General features: G+C 36.9%; 1 protein-coding gene across 3 annotated transcripts in view; it reads left to right on the top strand.

Annotated features, from left to right (window-relative positions):
* The window catches only part of ADK (adenosine kinase), a 577,585-nt gene that overhangs the window by 447,720 nt on the left and 106,447 nt on the right, over positions 1-23,418 (top strand). For all 3 annotated transcript variants that reach the window (XM_030940869.1, XM_030940870.1, XM_030940871.1), the window contains 2 exons: positions 2,907-2,942; positions 14,044-14,158. In XM_030940869.1, the coding sequence (XP_030796729.1) occupies positions 2,907-2,942; positions 14,044-14,158 (151 nt within the window). The remainder of the gene's footprint in view (positions 1-2,906; positions 2,943-14,043; positions 14,159-23,418) is intronic.

Raw genomic sequence — 23,418 nt, 5'->3', positions numbered from 1 at the left:
TTCGAGACCAGCCTGACCAACATGGTGAAACCCCGTCTCTGCTAAAATTACAAAATTAGCTGGGCATGGTGGGTAGTCCCAGCTACTCGGGAGGCTGAGGCAGGAGAATTGCTTTAACCCAGGAGACGGAGGTTGCAGTGAGCCAAGATTGTACCACTGCACTACAGCCAGGGCTACCAGAGCAAAAGTCCGTCTCAAAAAAAAAATATATATATATATATATATGCACACACACACACACACAGACATATATAATTTTTTACAGTTAATTTATTTGTATGAGCAAAACTGGACATTAAAAAAATTTTACTGTATGTGAATTTTGAGTGTTTATGGCTTAGTACAATTTTAGTCCTACAGATTCTTCCTTTGAACTTTGTCTTACAGTCCCCTGGGGTTCTCTCATGTCTCTGATGAAGTTCCATATAAATAAGTGGTTCTAGTATAGCTTTTTTGTTGTCTTTTTCATATAAGAATTTGCTTGGTTCAGAGTGACAGCTTGGGAAGCACTACATCAATAGCTTCTGAACCTTATCCTATTCCTTGATATCGCAGCCAGCAAATGTTATTGACTATGTGATGTACAAAGCTCTAACCTTGCTTGCACAAACTGACCTGTTGTCAAGATCAATATTGATTTGCTTATTTTTGTCTACATGAACTAAGGCTAACTTGGTCAGGCTTATGTTTCTCTAGTAAATAGCGTAAGGAGTTGTACTTTCAACTTAACACTTTCTGTTGACTTCAGTGTTTAGCTGTAATCATACATTTCGAACTTTCTAAATCCTCAAAATGGTTCTCTAACCTATAGGTTATTAGTACATTGGACCATAGGTGCATACATGTATTTTTTTCCCAATGTCTTCCCAAATTTCTGCTGAAGACATTGACTATACTTTCTGCCTTACATGGCTTGATGCTGCAGTCGTTTTAGTTGAGTTGGATCTGCTCACTACTCAGGCTCAAATCCCATCCTTCTATTAATATCTCTTGGCAAAGATAATTTTGGAAGAATGTAAGTTAAGATGTAGAGACTCTTGACAGTTGTCTGCAGTTTTTTTTTTTCAAGAGGGAAGTAGAGTTGAAAAGTAATATTGCCTCCCTTTTCTATCAGTCCCAAAATTAAAGTATATGCACAAAGAGTAAAGAAAAGGAAAGGATTTCATTACACATACGTATTTTTGTCATTTAGTAACCTGTTATAAGAGCCTTAGGGTATATAATAATCATCAGATGGTGTCCTTAAGATATTTAAAATCTGGAAGAACTTTGTGTATTAAAATTTTTTAACCATATGTATTTTTAATGCTCAACTATTGTTACCCTGTCATCTTATATTAAAGAGGATTTTTGGACTGTTTATTATTTAAAAATTCAAACAAAAAAGGAGACATTGAACCCCTACATAGCACACACACCTAGATTTAACACTTGTTAACATTTTGCCACTTTTGCTTCACTTTAATTTTTGTCTGCAGTATTCTAAAATAAATTATATATATCGTGACATTTCTTTTTTTTTTTTTTTTTTTTTTTGAGACGGAGTCTTGCTCTGCCGCCCAGGCTGGAGTGCAGTGGCCGGCTCTCAGCTCACTGCAAGCTCCGCCTCCCGGGTTCACGCCATTCTCCTGTCTCAGCCTCCCAAGTAGCTGGGACTACAGGCGCCCGCCTCGTCGCCCGGCTAGTTTTTTGTATTTTTTTAGTAGAGACGGGGTTTCACCGTATTAGCCAGGATGGTCTCCATCTCCTGACCTCGTGATCCGCCCGTCTCGGCCTCCCAAAGTGCTGGGATTACAGGCTTGAGCCACCGCGCCCGACCGTGACATTTCATTCCTAAATACCTCAGGACTCATCTTAAGAATTAAGGACTTTTAAAATCAAACTGATAATTCCTAATATTATCTAATTTCCATTTCAGATTCAGATTTCTCCCCTTGTCCCAAAAATATCATTTGTAGCTAGTTTGTATAAACCAATTAAGGTTTATACATTGTTCTTGGTCATTTTCCCTTTTTTACTTTATCATTACACTGACTTGTTAAAAACATTAAGCTAGTTGTCCTACAAAATGTCTTACCCTAGGAATTTTTCCAATTGCTTTTTCTGTATATACTTTAACTTGTTCCCCTATCCTCCTGTATTTCTTATAGGCTGCAAGTTACTGGACTAAGGTTTTGATTAATTCATGTTTAAGTGTTTAGGTCAGAATACTTTATAGGTGATGCTGTGAACTTCACACTGCATCATAACAGAAGGCAAAGAATATTTGGTGATCCCACTATTAGTGATGATAAGTGATAGCATCGATCACTGGGTTAAAGTGATGACAGCTTGATCCTTCCATTATAAAGTTATGCTTTGCTCCCGTGACCAGCATAAAATCTGAGATACTTTGATTCCATGGAAATACCCAGTTCCCTATCATCCTTTTTACCCAGTGAATTTAACGTCTACTGAGGATCCTTGCCTGCATAAGTTTCATTAGGAGGATTGCAAAAAGATGATTTTTCTGAATTTATACATTTATTAGCAGGCATTCTTCTCTACATAAGAGCTTTTTGAGAGGTATTGTTTTAATTAAAAACACAACCACCAGCGTATTCCTTGGATTGTCTTTCTTTGCTGAGGTCAGAACACCTGAACTCACTGTGGCAGCTACAGTAAAAACATGTACTACATCTTCTTTATTCCAACTTGTGAAGTGTGTTGACATTAGGCTGCCTTTTTATTATTATTATTATTCCAAGGGAAAAAAGAAATCTTTATTGCTGTAAGAATAAAAATTGAACTATGTGGGTATATTGAGATAATTGTGTAAAAAAGAAGACTGAATGAGTTTCAAAAAATGGATTATTTCTTCATTACCGAGCACTTTATAATTAACTGTTCTTTTTTTTTTATTTCAGGAAGCTGCCACTTTTGCTAGAGAGCAAGGCTTTGAGGTGAGTTAACCCACAATTGCACACTAAACAGATCCTAAAGGTTTTTTCTAGCTGATAATGAAGTTCTTTTGGACAGTGATTGATGTGCTATTATACTCTCAGAGCCTCGCAGCAGTTGCCATGGAAACTTGGCAGTCGTCATGGTTTCTTTGTTCTGCCAGCACAGTGTTATGACGCACTCTGCTAGGTCTGCACCCAACATCGCCTACAGATGTTATTTATTGAATTTTGAAAAGCCTCTTGGGAAGCCAAGAGGTTGGGCACAGTTTCAAGCTGCCTCTGCAGATACGGGGCCTGTCAGTTTGTTCAGTTAAAAAGCTACCTCATTAGCTGCATTACATTTCATAAGGATTCACTGCTAAAGCAGTGGTGGAACAAGACCAAATAATGAAATATAATGTCGTTTAAATAATTTCAGCCCCATCACATGTAGATTATCATTATGCAAATTAATTTCTAAAAGGTTGTACTTAACAGTTGTTAGGAACTGATTAATTTAAATCCTGCTTTTATAAACTTACTGTTTGAACCTACCTTTTCTTCTCTCTCCCTCTTTTTTTCTGGGGAGAGAGAGGTAGCATAAAATATACACACATTTTCTGAAATAAAATATCAATAATTGGATTTAATGTCTAGTTCCTAATTCTGTTTTCCTGATACAAGTATTATCCTGTCAAGATTCAAAACTCCATGTGGTCGTTGTTGGCAAAATTGAGATAACCATGTTTTTTATCTGTATAATACCCCTCTTCCAATTGATTGTTAGAAAACACTGACTAATATGAACCCAGGTTAACTGACAGAGAATTAACTAAGTTGGAGTCTTTTATGACTGTGATATTTACTGAGTGAACTATGTAGAATGCTGTGTTCTTACAGCAACTTAAAATGTTACAGGGTAGTAATTTTTAAAAATTCAATCTAACCACAGCCGAAATGTAGGAACTTTCTTTTTATTTGCTTATTCAGTATTGTGTATCAAGTAGGGAAGAGGTGAGTGGTGACTGGATAGTATTGGTAAGGACTAGTAAGCTCACTTTGAACTCTAGAGAAAGATATTATATGAGTTTGTGAAACTCTTGTTTAAATGTAGTAAAGGCAGATTATCAAGCAACAAAGTAATACATGTGCATGTTATTCATGTCATCAGACTTGACAAACCAGACATAGAGCTTCCTCTTCATAGAGGAAGACAAGGAACATGTGATACAGATACTCCATTCGAAAGATCCTATAAAAGAACTACTCCAGAGTAGGGAACCTTGCTTCTCAGTGTTCAATTATTAGGAACTGTGATAGTTTCTTACAAGTTTGCTTTTTTGTGCTTTACCATATTATAGTAAATCTAGGGTTAAGTCACATACAGAAAAAGGATTTCCAAGTGGTGGGTTTTTTTCTAATTTAAGTTTCATGTTTTAATTTCCCAAAATGGCAATTATATGTAGAACAAAATGTAATCACGGGACTCTTCAATTAAAAAGTCATATGTTTTGATCATAAGAATATAAATAAAACTTTTCAGGAGTTTTTTAAGGTTTTATTTATTTTAAGTTTTAATATTTAAAAAATTATATTATGTGTTGATACATCAGAATTCCCCATAGAAAAAAACTTTCAGAACATGTATTTGTATCCTGTCAGTTTACTGTGTTACCATAAAAAATGTATTTTTGGTTCTATAAAATAACCAATTTTGTAGATACTTAGAAATATAACTTGTTGTATAACAAATAATCATGATCCTGTAGTGTCTACATAGCAATTTTTTAAAAATAGTTTATTAAGCCTGATTAATATTTTATTTCCCCCTTGAGCTACTTGCTTTTCATATGCCTGGTTTACATTCAGTCATAGGAACAAACTACTTTTTCTATTTTCTACTAACTAGCACTGTATTAACCTTTCCATTAGTTCTTACTTACTGATTCTAGAATTGTTTTTGCCATAAATCTGCCATAATTGATTACAGCATATAAGCAAAATGATAATGATTATAATCACATACCTTATTACCTCCTGACATAGCAAAACTGCTCTGTCAGTGATATTGACAGTGATATGTTAGATTAAATAAAACACATAGTGTCTTGATGTGTCTCTTTGTAGATTCCCAAAACCATCACAAGCATTGCAGAATATATTTGAACCATGAGCAGGATACCCTCAAATAGGTATTTTTAATCAAATGTAATCCATGTATGGAACACTATCTAGAGAAATTCAATGATTTTATAATGTCACTAAAGTTTCCTAGGCCATTAGACAGAAATGGGAAAGCATAGGTTTGAAACGTGGTATTCTTAAGGAATAAAACAAAAGTAAATCACTTTATCTTAATAGTTTTCTGTGTGAAAATGCATTAATACTCTTGGCTAGTATGACAAACTAGACAAAAATCTGCAGTTTATCCCTCCTAACTTTAATTTTGACTCTAAATTTGGAGCATGAATGAGAAGAAAGAAGTGAAAAGATTAAAAGAAAGGAAAGGTGAGTATCTTTTCCTTCCATCAGTGCCGTTGTCCTACCTTCATTTTCTACTATAAATCCCAGTCAGTTCCAAAAGCCACTGAGTATTGCCACTAGTGATCTGGCTGCTGACAGACCAATCCAAGCGCATCTTAAAATAACCAGTGTTTATTCATCAGGAAATATTCTCAGTGGCATTGTTTTTATTTATTTATTTATTATTATTCTGGTTAGCTTCTCTGCAAATTTTAGATAATCTTTATTTTTTTTAAAAATTTTTAAACTGAATTGGGCAATTTTCAGTTAGAAGCAGCAGCTTAGGAGGGCACTGGAGAATGAGATAAAAACTGGAGCTGGGCAGAACACAAAGCAGAAGAGAGAGGATTATATATATATATATATATATATATATATATATATATATATGATGGAAAATTGCATAGTGCCTGATTTAAATGACAGACCTGCTAAGAATTTAAAATGACAATTCTTGGGGTAAAAAGTTTTATAAGGCCTTTTATTATTCTAGAAAATCAGTTCAGACTGGAGTGTGTTTTTAAATCTAGCTTTTCTTGAGCTGAGCTGAACTGAACTGATTAATGTTCGTATTTTTAGAACATAAATAAAAATAAGATACTCAAAAGCATGTTTCATTATAAAACCTTTTTTAAACTATTGAAAATTGATTTAAAAAAAAGAAAATACCTCAAAACCTAAATATATATATATTCTCTGTATTTTCTTTGTTTCTGCAACTGAAGTAAATGCCAAATGATGAGAATTTGTACCTTCTCTATTGGATTATTTATTTCATTTTACTCCAAGTAACAAATTTTCATTTTCTTTTATTTTAGATCTCTAAGAATAATACTTCTGCCCACAGGGGAAACAATGCAATCCTTTTCCCTTTTTTCACTTCTTCCATAACCTCTGACTACCCAGAAGATCCTAGACTTGTAGTCTTTCTCTGACCAATGAGGATTCTTTCATCTTACACTGCTGAAAGAGAAAAGTATGGAATTGTGCTATCCAATACAGCATCTACTAGCCACATGTGGCTATTTAAATTAGGATTAATTAAAATTAAATAAAATTTAAAATTCATCACTTCTCGGCCTTTTGGCTAAGATCAAGTGTAAAATTTTAAATTCAGTCCTTCAGTCATACTAGGCACATATTGAGTACTCTATAGACTATGTACCTAGTGACTACTTTATTGGATAATGCAGGATAGAACATATACATCATCACAGAAAGTTTCATTGATCAGCATGAATAGAAAGTCTACAGAGAATGTATTCAGGCGGTGTTGATTACCAAAGAATTACCTTAGGTGATTTTTAGATTCCTGTGTTCTTCACAAATATAAATAATGCAATGAATGATCACCCAGAGTTTCAGAGTTTCTGAAAATAAGACCCTAAATCAGGCGCTGCTGGCTAAGAGAGTGCAGTGTTTTTTTGTAGGTACCTGAACCCCAAAAGAGGACAATTTTAGAACAGTTCAGTTAAGGGAAAGCGATAAGCTAGTAACATACCACTTTGATAGACCCCAAGACAAGGTGGAAGTGACCAGAGAGTGTACCATGAAAGAGAATGTGGGAAGGGTTCCTATTTTAGGTATGATGGCTATGGAATGACCCTAAAAAGATGAATATCTAGCAATGACAAAAAAAAAAAAAAAAAAAAAAAAGCAAGACAAACAGTAAAACAAATTTCAAACAGAAAGAACAGGACTATAAAAGCCTCTGAACGAGAGAGTACTTAATGTACTATGTACTCCAGGAACTGACAGAAGGCCAGTGTGACTGGAATGGAGTGAGTGGGGAGGGAATATGAGATCAAGCTGGCACTGACACATCATATAAACAGCATAACTATTAAAGGAGTTTCTATTTGGAAAACAAAACAAAATGGTATGGCTAGATGACTCAATGTGTGGAAACACTACCACTGGTTTTCTACAGAACTAGGTAGACTGTGACAGGATTGCTTAACCTTTGTATAATCAGCTGGTTAAAAATAGAATGAAGATTTTTCTTTATCCAGCCTATCATTGATGGGCATTTGGGTTGGTTCCAAGTCTTTGCTATTGTGAATAGTGCTGCGATAAACATATGTGGGCTTGTGTCTTTATATTAGAATGATTTATAATCCTATGGGTATATACCTAGTAGTGGGATTGCTGAGTCAAATGGTATTTCTTGTTCTAGATCCTTGAGGAATCCAGTTCATGTTCTTTGCACGGACATGGATGAAGCTAGAACCCATCATTCTCAGCAAACTAACACAGGAACAGAAAACCAAACACCACATGTTCTCACTCATAAGTGGGAATTGAACAATGAGAACACATGGACACAGGGAGGGCAGCATCATACACTGGGGTCTGTCAGGGGGTGGGGGGTTAGAGGAGGGGTATCATTAGGAGAAATAACTAATGTAGATGACAGGTTGATGGCTGCAGCAAACCACCATGACACGTGTACACCTCTGTAACAAACCTGCACGTTCTGTACATGTGTCCCAGAAATTAAAGTATGATTTAAAAAAAAAAATTCTAGTAATAGTAACACTACTAGTAATTAAAATGAATTTTGTAGTTCTACCAAAATAATAAAGTTGTGTGTAACAGAAAAAATAAAAAAAAGAAATTAAAATGCTACATTGGAAAATGCCTATTTCATATAAAACAAGGCAGTAAAGAAGGGATAGAACATATTTTTTAAAATACGACATATGGAAAACAAATAGCTAATGGCAGATATTAATTCAACTATATTAATAATAATGTTAATCTGGAGTAAATAATATGATAAAAAGGCAGACATTCTCAGACTGGATAAAAAAACTAAGGTCTAACTATATGCTCTCTAAAAGAGATGTATCTTCAATTCAAAGATACAAGTAGGTAAAAAAAAAAAAAAAAGAATGAAGACAGTATGTTCTTTGACTTGGAATACAATGTGATCACTAATGACAATAAAAGCATAATTCTACATTTATAAAATGCTTCACAGTTTATAAAACCTTTCCCTACATATCATTAATACATTCATACTTGCACAAACCTTGAGAGATAGATAGGGTATGTATTGCCATATCAGTTCAACAGATTAAAAAAAAAAATAGGCTATATGGCCGGGCACAGTGGCTCCCATGCCTGTAATCCCAGCACTTTGGGAGGCCAAAGTGGGTGGATTACCTGAGGTCAGGAGTTCGAGACCAGCCTGGCCAACATGGTGAAACCCCATCTCTACTTAAAATACAAAAAATTAGCCAGGTGTGGTGGCGAACACCTATAATCCCAGCTACTTGGGAGGCTGAGACAGAATTGCTTGTACCAAAATGTGGAGGTTGCAGTGAGCGGAAATCACGCCATTGCACACCAGCCTGGGCAACAAGAGCAAAACTCCATCTCAAAAAAAAAAGGCTCTATGGCTTGTTCAAAGTCACATAGCTAATATATTATGTAGCCAGAACCAGAACTCAGTTCTCTTCTGTCTAGTGCTCTTTACTATAAACCACACAGCTTTCTCTCACACATTGTAACATGTTGGAAGAGGAGATTAGATTTCAAAATGACTTTGAGAAATGAAAAATATCTTTTTATTATTATTATTATTTTTTTTTTTTTTTTTTTTTTTTGACACAGAGTCTCGCTCTGTCGCCCAGGCTGGAGTGCAGTAGCACGATCTCAGCTCACTGCAAGCTCCACCTCCTGGGTTCAGCCATTCTCCTGCCTCAGCCTCCCGAGTAGCTGGGACTACAGGCGCCCGCCACCTCGCCCGGCTAATTTTTTGTATTTTTAGTAGAGATGCGGTTTCACCATGTTAGCCAGGATGGTCTCGATCTCCTGACCTCGTGATCCGCCTGCCTCAGCCTCCCAAAGTGCTGGAATTACAGGCGTGAGCCACCGCCCCCAGAGAGAAATGAAAAATATCTTGAAACTCAAAAACTAAAATTCAGCCAGGCACGGTGGCTCATGCCTGTAATCCCAGCACTTTGAGAGGCCGAGGCGGGCTGATCACCTGAGGTCAGGAGTTCGAGACCAGCCTGGCCAACATGGTGAGACCCTGTCTCTACTAAAAATACAAAAATTAGCTGGGTGGGGTGGCGGGCACCTGTAATCCCAGTTACTCGGGAGGCTGAGGCAGGAGAATCGATTGAACCCGGGAGGCGGAGGTTGCAGTGAGCCAAGATCACACCATTGTACTCCAGCCTGGGCAACAAGAGTGAAACTCCATCTCAAAAAAAAAAAAAAAGCACTGAAATTCTCTGGAGTAAAAATATCAGCCAAATTAAGAAAAAATAGCAGACTTAAACACAAGATCAGGAATGATTTGTGAATGTGGTAGGAAAATGGTTTAGGATGAACATGCTATAGTTTTGTGATAAAAACAACAAAAAGCACATTGCTAGCATTTATAGAAGCACTGTAATAATGGTTAAGTGTATTATCCTTGGAGTCAGACTCTGGGTGCTAGTCTGTTCTCCACTGCTTATATTTATGACCTTAGGCACATTACTTAACGTCTGTGACTCAGTTTCTTCATTCATAAAAAGGGATATGTATGAGTACCTACTGCCTAGAGTAGTTCAGATTTAATGAGTACTTTTATTGATTGCTTGATTGATTGATTGATTGTTTTGATACAGCCTCACTCTGTTGCCCCGGCTGGAATGCAATGGTACGATCTCAGCTCACTGCACCCTCTGCCTCCTGGGCTCAAGCAATCTGTAGATTCAGTGCAATCCCTATCAAAATTCCAGTGTCATTCTCTCTCTCTCTCTCTTTTTTTTTTTTTTTTTTTTTTTTTTTTGAGGCAGGATCTGGCTTTGTCACCATGCTAGAGTGCAGTGGTGTGATCTCAGCTCCCTGAAATCTCTGTCTCCCAGGCTCAAGCCATCCTTCTACCTCAGCCTCCTAAGTAGCTGGGACTATAGGTGCATGCCACCACACCCAGCAAATTTTTGTATTTTTTTGTAGAGATGAAGTTTTACTATGTTGCCCAGGCTAGTCTCAAATTCCTAGGCTCAAGCAATTCACCCACCTCCACCTTCCAGAGTGCTGGGATTACAGGCATGAGCCACCACGCCTTACCTTAATGAATACTTTAGAGCTTTATACATGGCTTTTAGTTTCTTCATCTATAAAATAGGGATAATAATAGTACCTACTGACTAGAGAAGTTAAGATTTAATGAGCACTTTAAAGCTATATACATGGCTCATATCTCAATTTTATGAGCTTTCAACTCATACTTCTTACTCCTCCCTGTCTTTATCTTCTCCCTTATAGCTACTATAATTGAATGTTCCATACTCAAAACTCTTGAAGCCTTTTCTAGAGATTTTGGGGCAACCTAAGGATGTAACGATTTTAAAGAGTATTAAAATGAGAGTAATTAGAGGAAAGAAGTTAGTATTTAAGTTCTTAGTATATGCTGAATATTGCATTAAGCTATTTCACTTACCTCATCTTCTTTCATCCTCATAATTTTTAACTTTTTATTTTAAAATAACTTAAGTCTTAGAAAAATTACAAAAATAGTACAGAATTCCCACATACCCTTCACCCAGTTTCCCCTAATATTAACATCTTACATAACCAAAGTATAATGAATAACAGAAAATTAACATTGAACTACAATAACTGAACTATATACAGGCTTTATTCTGGTTTCAACTGTTTTTTCTCTAATTTCCTTTTTCTGTTTCAGAATCAAATCCCACTTTGCATATTTGTCATGTCTCCTTAGTCTCTTCTAATCTGTGATAGTTCCTCACTCTTGTTGTTCATGAACTTTATGCTTTTGAAAAGTACTGGTCAGTCGTTTTTGTAGAATGTCCTTCCATTTGAGTTTGTCTGATGTTTTCTCATGATTACATTGAGATTAGGCATTTTTGGCAGGGAAACCACAGAAGTGATATTCCTTTCTTGGTGCATCATATCAAGGAGGTACACGGTCTCACAGTTTCTTATTGTTGGTGATGCTAAACTTTGATCACTAGGTTTAGGTGGTGTTTGCTAGTTTATCCTCTGTAAAGTTACTATTTTCCCATTGTATTTAATAAATATCTTGGAGGAGATACTACTTTGGGGCTATGAAAGCATTCTGTTTTATCCACTAATTTTAGCATCACTAAACTGATTTATCTAGGTTAAGGTGATATCTGTCAATTTTCTCTGCTATAACATTTTTATTTTTTCTTTTGTAATGAATATCTTAGGGGGACATGCTTTGAGACTAAATATCCTGTTTTCTTTAACCTTTTGCCCACTAATCTTAGCATACTTATCCCCCAAAATCTTTTAATGTGAACATTTTCTTAGTTTTGTAGATGAGGAAATGGAGCTTCGAGAGGTTTATTAACCTGCCCCAAATCATACAAATAGTAAATCCAAGCCTGTCATATTCTAAAAGTCCTTGTAATTTCATTGTTTGTTAAGATGTGTGAGCTTAATTGTAAGGGAGAAGAACCTATTGGGGACAGAGGAGAGGAATTACTGTAGAAAGAGAAATAAAGTTTTACATACATCTGGGAAGAATTATGTTTTGTACTTGGAAAGTTTATTTTGTCCTTTAATTGCCATTTTATGAGGTTTAATTTGAGACATAAGAAACATTTCTTTGATTAAATTACCAAAGCTCTCAACAAAATATATCTTCTCAAAGGGTTGGTAGAAAGCAACCACGGAATCTTTTTTTTTTTTTTTTTTTTTTTTTTTGAGATGCTGTCTCGCTCTGTCACCAGGCTGGAGTGCAGTGGCACAATCTCTGCACACTGCAACCTTTCCCTCCTGGGTTCAAGCAATTCTCCTGCCTCAGCCCTCCGGAGTAGCTGGGACTATAGGCACATGCCACCACGCCCTACTAATTTTTGTATTTTTAGTAGAGACGGAATTTCACCATGTTGACCAGGATGGTCTTGATCTGTTGACCTCATTATCTGCCCGCCTCGGCCTCCCAAAGTGCTGGGATTACCACTACATCCGGCCGGAATCTTATTCTTAATGTATTCCTTATACCACCTTGAAGAAAGACTTTCTTTTAAAGAACATCTAGTATAGTCATAAGATTCTGCTTTCAGGATGATAAAGTGAATGTGTTTGTCTCTTATCTTTATTAAATATGAGCTGTACTTAATCAAAAGCAAAAATCCCATAGTAGTAAAATATATTTGTGCTAAGGAAATTGCCAAAATATACATGAGTTGTTTTAATTTATGCTTACATTTATTTAGGTGAGTGAAGATATTACATGGCATTTTCCGGTCCTTTCAGCTGTTACTAGTCATTTCTAAAAGTCTGTCTCCTGAAACTGAGGGAATTTCTTCTCATCTTATCAGAGTTCAGGCTTAGTTCTGTTCTAAAATAAGCAACCGAAAGCGAAATAGTCAGCATGTTTGAAAAGTCAGCAGCGCTGTCCTCCTCCAAATGGCGATTCTTTTCAGAAACAACTGTCCTCTAGAAGTCATCCTGTTATGTATATTAGAAGCTTAGCTTCATGTATTATCTGGAATTTATTAAATATTGAGTGAACAAACAATATAAAAATATTTCACTACAGATTGTCATCCCTTTAAAAATACCAGTTTCTGGTGATGTTTGTAACCATTGCAAACCACTGTGACCTGTCTGCTTTGCTTGCCTAAATGTTTCTCTCTCATATATTCTATCTTTTCTCTTATATATCCTTCATTTATGCCACTCAGCTGTATTTCCCCTCTGATAGGTGTTTCTTTCTCTGTAACTATTTGAAACTTTGCATAGTGATAGAATAAATTAGTTTTGTTAGCAAAGCCCAAAAAGATGGACCGTTTTAGAAGCCCACTGAATACAGACATGGATTTTCAAATTATCCAAAATGGTTGAAAAGATGATTCTAAAACTTCTGCCTTTAGCTCAAGAGTTAGGTTTCAAGATTTCAGTAAACTTCAATAAAGATTTCAGTAAAACTTTATGGCCTGTGTGGCGTGAAAAACAGCATCAGGGTTTGACAATTAGTTTGTCATTTTTTAAACTTTATATTTTTTAAAGAAAATTAAGTCTTTGTAGGAAAGGATTAGCATTTCTTTCTCTCAAATCAGTCCTTTGAAAAATTGGCATTATAAGACCTGTATTTTTTCCAAAGTCAGCATAATTATGTTCTTTAACCCTCTAAAATAATTAAATTTTCCTCTTTATAAAAACCTCTCTTTAATTGGGAATTTGAAAACTGCCTGGATATTTGTTGATACTTAGTCATTATTAATACTTTTTGAAGTATGATAATAGTTTTATGATTATGTTTATCATTACCTTTCAAAGATATATACTAAAACATTTATAGATGAAATTATATATAGTTCTTGGGGTTTACTTTAGAATAATCTGAAAAGCAAGTGGATGAGGATATAGGTGAAATAAGATTCATCATACATTTTAAATTTGTGTAGATCATTGACGGGTTCCTTGGAAGTCACTGTGCTATTCTATTTACTTTTGTATGTGGTTTTTAAAAAATGTAATGTCTCTTAATAGATATGCAGGTCTCTTATTTTGATCAACAGAAGCTAAATTGTTAAACTACTAATAAAGTTTTGTTTTATTTTATTGGTCATGAGAATTTTTTCCTTCCTTCTGTTAATAGACTAAAGACATTAAAGAGATAGCCAAAAAGACACAAGCCCTGCCAAAGATGAACTCAAAGAGGCAGCGAATCGTGATCTTCACCCAAGGGAGAGATGACACTATAATGGCTACAGGTACATGTGGGAAATTTGTGATGAATCTAGTATTACGGAGATTAATCATTTACAAAAGAATTCTGTTTTCTTTCTATTATAATATATACACTATACATGTACAATATATATAAAATAAAGTATTTTACTTTAATAAATATTTCTACCCTGTATCTCAGTAGAAAAGATTTCATGTTCAAGAAGATAATTTATTAAAATGTAGTTAAATAAACCACTTGGATATAATTTACTTAATTATTTTGGGGATTTTGTCAATCAAGAAATATCTTTCCTAAAAAAAAGGATACATTTCATTTATAAAATACCTGCACTAGAGTAAAATAAATTTACTCAATTATGAACAAAAACAATCCAGAACTAAGTTACATTTTCCATTTTTCCTTCAAGAAGAAAATCTCATTTTTTGTTTTATTTTACCATCTATTTTACAGCACTCATAAAACAGGAATTTCATCTAGTAAGCAAACATGTTATTGATTAAAATGATTAATAGTGTTAATATGGAGCCATCTTGGAGGCGGGGATCACGAGGTCTGGAGATCGAGCCTCCTGGAAAAGGCAACCCCGTCTCTACTAAAAAATACAAAAAACTAGCCGGGCGTGGTGGCGTGGCCGCCTGTAGTCCAGCTACTCGGGAGGCTGAGGCAGGTGATGAGAATGGCGGAAACCCGGGAGGTGGAGCTTGCAGTGAGCTGAGATCCGGCCACTGCACTCCAGCCTGGGCGACAGAGTGAGACTCCGTCTCAAAAAAAAAAAAAAACCAAAATATAAATGTTTTAATTCTGTCTGTACCATTCAGATTAAAACCAATCAGTTGATTAGTTATTATTGTAAACCAGAGCAATTTAGTATTACCTATGTGTTTGTTCAGTACTCTGTTGAACACTGAAATATAAAATAGGAACCTTAAAGACCTAATTGGGAATTAAAATAATATTCATAAAATATAAGTACAAAGTAAAATATAATTATAGTTCTTATCTATTGGTGCAAACTATATGGATTGCATTGACTCAGGAGATCAGTAAATCTTGAAAAAAGATGTTATAGTGAATATGAAGTACATTTGTGTTGAATTAAATATAAAGCCTGAAACTGGTCAAAGATGAAATTATTGTCAAGATATTTTCTTTCTTTTTTAAAATAAATTTTATTGTTTATATTTGAGGTTTATAACATGATGTTATAGGATAAATAGATACATATATATCAACTTTCTTATTTCAGAATAGTCAAAAGCAAGATTCAGAGATTTGTTTCAAAAAATACTTGCTTCAAAGTAATTCAGTGAGTGTTAAAGTGAGGGTATAAATGAAATGAGACTGGTAATGAATTAATTGTTGAAGCTAGACAGTGGATATATGGGGGCATCATTATGCTATTATCTCCACTTATGGATATGTTTTAAATTATCTATAATTAAAACCTTAAAAAAAGAAAGAAAAGTTTTTTTAAAAAAATTTCAAACAAGATTCAGAGATGTTGAGTGGCTTTCCCAAGATACATTGATATCCTTGCGAATCCTTAAATTCTAGGAAGGATTTAAAGAAAGGAGGACAAGTGGGCACAGTGGTTCACACCTGTAACTCTAGCACTTTGGGAAGTCAAGGTGGGAGGATTGCTTGATCCCAGGAGTTGGAGAGCAGCCTTAGTAACAGCAAGACCTAATCTCTAGAAAAAATAATTTTTTAAAAAAATTAGCTGAGGGAGTAGTGACACATGCCATAGTCCTGGCTACTTGGGAGGCTGATGCAAGAAGATCACTTGAGCCCAGAAGTTCGAGGCTGTGTTGAGCTATGATCTCTCCACTGCACCCTAGCATGGGTGACAGATCAAGACCCTGTCTCCAAAAAACAAAAAAAAATGACGGAGAGCAATGGAGTCAAAGAGGATCAAGTAAGCAAAGGCACAAGTACTAGCAATATTTTATTGTGGTGGCAAAAAGAACCAGGTTGTTAATTTGTACAAGAGAGAAAAGAAACCATGAAAAGGTATCCCTGCATTGATACAAACTATCTGAATTGCTTTCTTCCTATAGTATAAGGATTATTCCTGTCTTAGCAGTAAACAGTTGAGAAAAGTGAAAAACATGCAGGCTTCTTATGGGAATTGTAGTACTACCTTCAGATTTACAAAATATTCTTTGGTTGCTCTTTGTGGAGAAATTCATTTTAAGTCTTTGTATATTCTAGATATACATACTATACAAGTGTCTTCTTCATTGTGAATTTGCAGTTTTCCCAAAATTGAAAATTAACCTCCCCATCCTGTGACTGTATTTCCTGTGAACTCATTTTATTCTTTATTAAATCTATTAAGCCATTCTTAGGAATGCTTACAAGCTGGAATTTATTTGAGGAAAGACACTGGCTAATCTTTGCTGTTCCTACCATATGAAAATGAACTTAAATTAGAGGATGCACTATATCTGCAATGCATGATAAATACAAGATGGATAGAGAATCTGTTCAGTGGTGTCAGCTACAAAAGCAAACATGATAAATGTTAATGCAGTTTTGAGCCCTGGGATAAGCTATTCAGTGCACAAGCGTAGCTGAATCTCTTTGCTGTGTTGTTATTCATTGCAGCCAAATAAATGTCAATAATAAAAGAGAATTAAAGATTTTCATTTCCCAGAGGCAGTCCTCTAATATAGCTTGATCTTTCATTTCATTTGTAATTCGTTCTCATGTCAGGATGCAGTCATTCGCCAGGCTCTGGGTGTCATGTTAAGCCATTTAATAATGATTAAGAACATAAAAATGCTTGGCCTGTGGGGCAATTCACAAAAGAGATGCCAATTTGTTATTGTTTTCCCTCCTTTCCTCTTGAATATGGATCAGCTTTTTCCCACCTCCTAGCATTAAAATACTAATGGAAGATAGAGAGAGAAAATGTCCCTTAATTTACCGTAAGTGACATTCCAGAATGGCACAAGACAGTGCTAACACACATATTAAAAGACTAATTAGGAATCATTGTGCCTTAAACCTATTTTTTAAAATTTTACTTTACGTTCTGGGATACATGTACAGAATGTGCATGTTAGTTACATAGGTATACATGTGCCATGGTGATTTCCTACATCTATCAACCCATCATCCACATTAGCTATTTCTCCTAATGCTATCTCTCCCCAACCCCCCAGCCCTGCCACCTCCCGACAGGCCCTGGTGTGTGATGTTGCCCTCCCTGTGTCCGTGTGTTCTCATTGTTCAACTCCTACTTATGAATGAGAACATGCGGTGTTTGGTTTTCTATTCCTGTGTTAGTTTGCTGAGAATGATGGTTTCCAGCTTCATCCATGTCCCTGCAAAGGACATGAACTCATCCTTTTTATGGCTGCATAGTATTCCATGGTGTATATGTGCCACATTTTCTTTATCCAGTCTATCTTTGATGGGCATTTGGGTTGTTTCCAAGTCTTTGCTATTGTGAATATACGTGTGTATGTGTCTTTATAGCAGAATGATTTATAATCCTTTGGGTATATACCCAGTAATGGGATTGCTGGGTCAAATGGTATTTCTGGTTCTAGATCCTTGAGGAATCGCCACACTGTTTTCCACAATGTTTGAACTAATTTACACTCCCACCAACAGTGTAAAAGCATTCCTGTTTCTCCACATCCTCACCAGCATCTGTTGTTTCCTGACTTTTTAATGATCACCATTCTAACTGATGTGAGATGGTATCTCATTGTGGTTTTGATTTTCACTTCTCTAATGACCAGGGATGATGAGCTTTTTTTCATATGTTTGTTGGCTGCATAAATATCTTCTTTTGAGAAGTGTCTGTTCATATCCTTTGCCCACTTTTTGATGGGGTTGTTTCTTCTAAGTTTGTTTAAGTTCTTTGTAGATTCTGGATATTAGCCATTTGTCAGATGGATAGATTGCAAAAATTTTCTCCCATTCTGTAGGTTGCCTATTCACTCTGATGATAGTTTCATTTGCTGTGTAGAAGTTCTTAATTTAATTAGATCACATTTGTCAGTATTGGTTTTTGTTGCCATTGCTTTTGGTGTTTTAGTCATGAAGTCTTTACCCATGCCTATGTCCTCAATGGTGTTTCCTAGGTTTTCTTCTAGGGTTTTTATGGTTGTAGGTCTTACATTTAAGTCTTTAATCCATCTTGAGTTAATTTTTGTATAAGGTGTAAAGAAGGGGTCCAGTTTCAGTTTTCTGCCTATGGCTAGTCAGTTTTCCCAAAACCATTTATTAAATAGGGAGTCCTTTCCCCATTGTTTGTTTTTGTCAGGTTTCTCAAAGATCAGATGGTTGTAAATGTGTGGCGTTATTTCTGAGGCCTCTGTTCTGTTCCATTGATCTATTATGTCTGTTTTTGTACCAGTACCATGCTCTTTTGGTTACTGTTGCCTTGTAGTATAGTTTGAAGTCAGGAAGCATGATGCCTCCAGCTTTGTTCTTTTTGCTTAGGATTGTCTTGGCTATACAGGCTCTTTTTTGGTTCCATATGAAATTTATTTTTTTCTAATCCTGTGAAGAAAGTCAGTGGTAGGTTGATGGGGATAGCATTGAATCTGTAAATTACTTTGGGTATTATGGCTCTTTTCATAATATTGATTCTTCCTATCCGTGAGCATGGAATGTTTTTCCATTTGTTTGTGTCCTCTCTTATTTCCTTGAGCAGTGGTTTGTAGTTCTCCTTGAAGAGGTCCTTCACATCCCTTGTAAGTTGTATTCCTAGTTATTTTATTCTCTTTGAAGCAGTTGTGAATGGGAGTTCACTCATGATTTGGCGCTCTGTCTATTATTGGTGTATAGGAATGCTTGTGATTTTAGCACATTGATTTTGTGTCCTGAGACTTTGCTGAAATTGCTTCTCAGCTTAAGAAGATTTTGGGCTGAGACGATGGGGTTTTCTAAATATACAGTCATGTCATCTGCAGACAGAGACAATTTGACTTCCTCTTTTCCTATTTGAATACCCTTTATTTCGTTCTCTTGCCTGATTGCCCTGGTCAGAACTTCCAATACTGTCTTGAATAGGAGTGGTGAGACAAGGCATCCTTGTCTTGTGCTGGTTTTCAAAGGCAATCCTTCCAGCTTTTGCACATTCGGTGTGATATTGGCTGTGGGTTTGTCATAAATAGTTCTTATTATTTTGAGATATGTTCCATCAATACCTAATTTTTTGAGAGTTTTTAGCATGAGGGAGTATTGAATTTTATCGAAGGCCTTTTCTCCATCTATTGAGATACTCATGTAGCTTTTGTCGTTGGTTCTGTTTATATGATGGATTACGTTTGTTAATTTGTGTATGTTGAACCAGCCTTGCATCCCAGGGATGAAGCCGACTTGATCCTGATGGATAAGCTTTTTGATGTGCTGCTGGATTCAGTTTGCCAGAATTTTATTGAGGACTTTTGCGTCAATGTTCATCAGGGATATTGGCCTGAAATTTTCTTTTTTTGTTGTCTCTGCCAGGTTTTGGTATCAGGATGATGCTGGCCTCATAAAATAAGTTAGAGATGAGTCCCTCTTTTTCTATTTTTTGGAAGAGTTTCAGAAGGAATGGTACCAGCTCCTCTTTGTACCTCTGGTAGAATTCAGCTGTGAATCCATCTGCTCCTGCACTTTTCATTATTTCAGAGCCTGTTATTGGTCTATTCAGGGATTCAACTCCTTCCTGGTTTAGTTTTGGGAGAGTGTATGTGTCCAGGAATTTATCCATTTCTTCTAGATTTTTCTAGTTTATTTGTGTAGATATATTTATAGTATCCTCTGATGGTAGTTTATATTTCTATGGGATCAGTGGTGATCTCCCTTTATCATTTTTTATTATGTCTATTTGATTCTACTCTCTTTTCTTCTTTATTAGTCTGGCTAGCAGTCTATCTATTTTGTTAACCTTTTCAAAAAACCAACTCCTGGATTCATTGAGTTTTGGAAGGGTTTTTTGTGTCTATCTCCTTCAGTTCTGCTCTGATCTTAGTTATTTCTTGCCTTCTGCTAGGTTTTGAATGTGTTTGCTCTTGCTTCTCCAGTTCTTTTAATTGTGATATTAGGATTTTGATTTTAGATCTTTCCTGCTTTCTCCTGTGGGCATTTAGTGCTATAAATGTCCCTCTTAACACTGCTTTAGCTGTGTCCCAGAGATTCTGGTACATTGTGTCTCTGTTCTCATTGGTTTTAAAGAACTTATTTATTTCTGCCTTAATTTCATTATTTACCCAGTAGTCATTCAGGGGCAGATTGTTCAGTTACCATGCAGTTGTTTTGAGTGAGTTTCTTAGTCCTGAGTTCTAATATGATTGCACTGTGGTCTGAGAGACTGTTTGTTATGATTTCCATTATTTTGCATGTGCTGAGGAGTGTTTTACTTCCAATTATGTGGTCAATTTTAGAATAAATGTGATGTGGTGCTGAGAAGAATGTATATTCTGTTGATTTGGGGTGGAGAGTTCTGTAGATGTCTGTTAGGTCTGCTTGGCCAGAGCTGAGTTTAAGTCCTGAATATCATTGTTAATTTTCAGTCTCATTGATCTAATATTGACAGTGGGGTGTTAAAATCTCCCACTATTATTGTGTGGAAGTCTAGGTCTCTTTATAGATCTCTAAGAACTTGCTTTATGAATCTGGGTGCTCCTGTATTGGGTGCATGTATATTTAGGATAGTTCGCTCTTCTTGTTGCATTGATCCCTTCACCCTTATGTAATGCCCTTCTTTGTCTTTTTTGATCTTTGTTGGTTTAAAGTCTGTTTTATCAGAGACTAAGATTACAACCCCTGCTTTTTTTTGCTTTCCACTTGCTTTGTAAAAATTCCTCCATCCCTTTATTTTGAGCCTATGTGCGTCTTCACACGTGAGATGGGGCTTCTGAATACAGCACACCGATGGGTCTTGATTCTTTATCCAATTTGCCAGTCTGTGTCTTTTAATTGGGGCATTTAGCCCATTTACATTTAAGTTGAATATATTATGTGTGAATTTGATCCTGTCATTATGATGCTAGCTGGTTATTTTGCCCGTTAGTTGATGCAGTTTCTTCATAGTCTTGATGGTCTTTACAATTTGGTATGTTTTTGCAGTGGCTGGTACCAGTTTTTCCTTTCCATATTTAGTGCTTCATTCAGGAGCTCTTGTAAGGCAGGCCTGGGGGTGACAAAATCTCAGCATTTGCTTGGCTGTAAAGGATTTTATTTCTCCTTTGCTTATAAAGCTTAGTTTGGCTGGATATGAAATTCTGGGTTGAAAATTATTTTCTTTAAGAATATTAAATATTGACCCCCACTCTTTTCTGGCTCATAGGGTTTCTGCAGAGGGATCCGCTGTTAGTCTGATGGGCTTCCCTTTGTGGGTAACCCGATCTTTCTCTCTGGCTGCCCTTAACGTTTTCTCCTTCATTTCAATCTTGGTGAATCTGAGGATTATGTGTTTTGGGGTCGTTCTTCTCAAGGAGTATCTTTGTGGTGTTCTGTGTATTTCCTGAATGTGAATGTTGGCCTGTCTTGCTAGGTTGGGGAAGCTCTCTTGGATAATATTCTGAAGAGTGTTTTCCAACTTGGTTCCATTCTCCCCATCACTTTCAGGTACACCAATCAAATGTAGGTTTGGTCTTTTCATATAGTCCCGTATTTCTTAGAGGTTTGTTCATTCTTTTCCATTCTTTTTTCTCTAATCTTGTCTTCATGCTTTATTTTGTTTCGTTGATCTTCAATCTCTGATATCCTTTCTTCTATTGATACTTGTGTATGCTTCACAAAGTGTTCGTGCTGTGTTTTTCAGCTCCATCGGGTTATTTATGTTCTTCTCTAAACTGGTTATTCTAGTTAGCAATTCCTCTAACCTTTTATCAAGGTTCTTAGTTTCCTTGCATTGGTTTAGAACATGCTCCTTTAGCTCGGCGGAGTTTGTTATTACCCACCTTCTGAAGTCAACTTTTGTCAATTTGTCAAACTCATTCTCTGTCCAGTTTTGTTCCCTTGCTGGCGAGAAGTAGTGATCCTTTGGAGGAGAAGAGTCATTCTGGTTTTCGGAATTTTCAGCCTTTTTGCACTGGTTTTTCCTCATCTTTGTGGACTTATCTACCTTTGGTCTTTGATGCTGGTGACCTTCAGATGGGTTTTTGTGTGGACATCCTTTTTGTTGATGTTGGTGCTATTCCTTTCTGTTTGTTAGTTTTCATTCTAACGGACAGGCCCCTCTGCTGCAGGTCTGCTGGAGTTTGCTGGAGGTCCACTCCAGATCCTGTTTGCCTGGGTATCACCAGCAGAGGCTGCAGAACAGCAAAGATTGCTGCCTGTTCCTTCCTCTGGAAGCTTCGTCCCAAAGAGGCACCCGCCAGATGCCAGCCAGAGCTCTCCATTATGAAGGGTCTGTCGACCCTTGCTAGGAGGTATCTCCCAGTCAAGAGGCATTAGGGTCAGGGACACACTTGAGGAGGCAGTCTGTCGCTTAGCAGAGCTCGAGCGCTGTGCTGGGAGATTTGCTGCTCTCTTCAGAGCCGGTAGGCAGGAAAGTTTAAGTCTGCTGAAGCTGTGCCCACAGCTGTTCCTTCCCTCAGGTGCTCTGTCCCAGAGAGATGGGAGTTTTATCTGTAAGCCCCTGACTGGGGCTGCTGCCTTTCTTTCAGAGATGCCCTGCCCAGAGAGGAGGAATCTAGAGAGGCAGTCTGGCTACAGCAGCTTTTCCAAGCTGCAGTGGGCCCCACCCAGTTCAAACTTTTTTTGTGAACTTTGTTTGTGTCTTTGTTTACACTGTTCGGGGAAAACCACCTACTCAAGCCTCAGTAATGGTGGTCACCCCCCACCACCACCAAGCTTGAGTGTCCCAGGTCAACTTCTGGCTGCTGTGCTGGCAGCAAGAATTTCAAGCCAGTGGATCATAGCTTGCTGGGCTCCGTGGGAGTGGGCTCTGCTGATCTAAACCACTTGGCTCCCTGGCTTTAGCTCCCTTTCCAGGGCAGTGAACAGTTGCATCTCACTGGCGTTCCATGCGCCACTATGGTATGAACAAGCTCTCCTGCAGCTAGCTCGGTGTCTGCCCAAAGAGCCGCCCAGTTTTGTGCCTGAAACCCAGGGCCCTGGTGGTGTAGGCACCAGAGGGAATCTCCTGGTCTGTGAGTTGTGAAGAGCATGGGAAAACCATAGTATCTGGGCCGGAGTGCACCATTTCTCACGGCACAGCCCCTCATGGCTTCCCTTGACTAGGGGAGGGAGATCCCCAACCCCTTGCACTTCCCTGGTAAGGCGACGCCCCACCCTGCTTCCGCTCGCCCTCCGTGGGCTGCATCC

The sequence above is a fragment of the Rhinopithecus roxellana genome, chromosome 11, assembly GCF_007565055.1.
Source record: "Rhinopithecus roxellana isolate Shanxi Qingling chromosome 11, ASM756505v1, whole genome shotgun sequence".
In the NCBI taxonomy this organism is placed as follows: Eukaryota; Metazoa; Chordata; class Mammalia; order Primates; family Cercopithecidae; genus Rhinopithecus; species Rhinopithecus roxellana.
The sequence above is the reverse complement of the archived record's forward strand: the minus strand, read 5'-3'. Positions and strand labels throughout refer to the sequence as shown.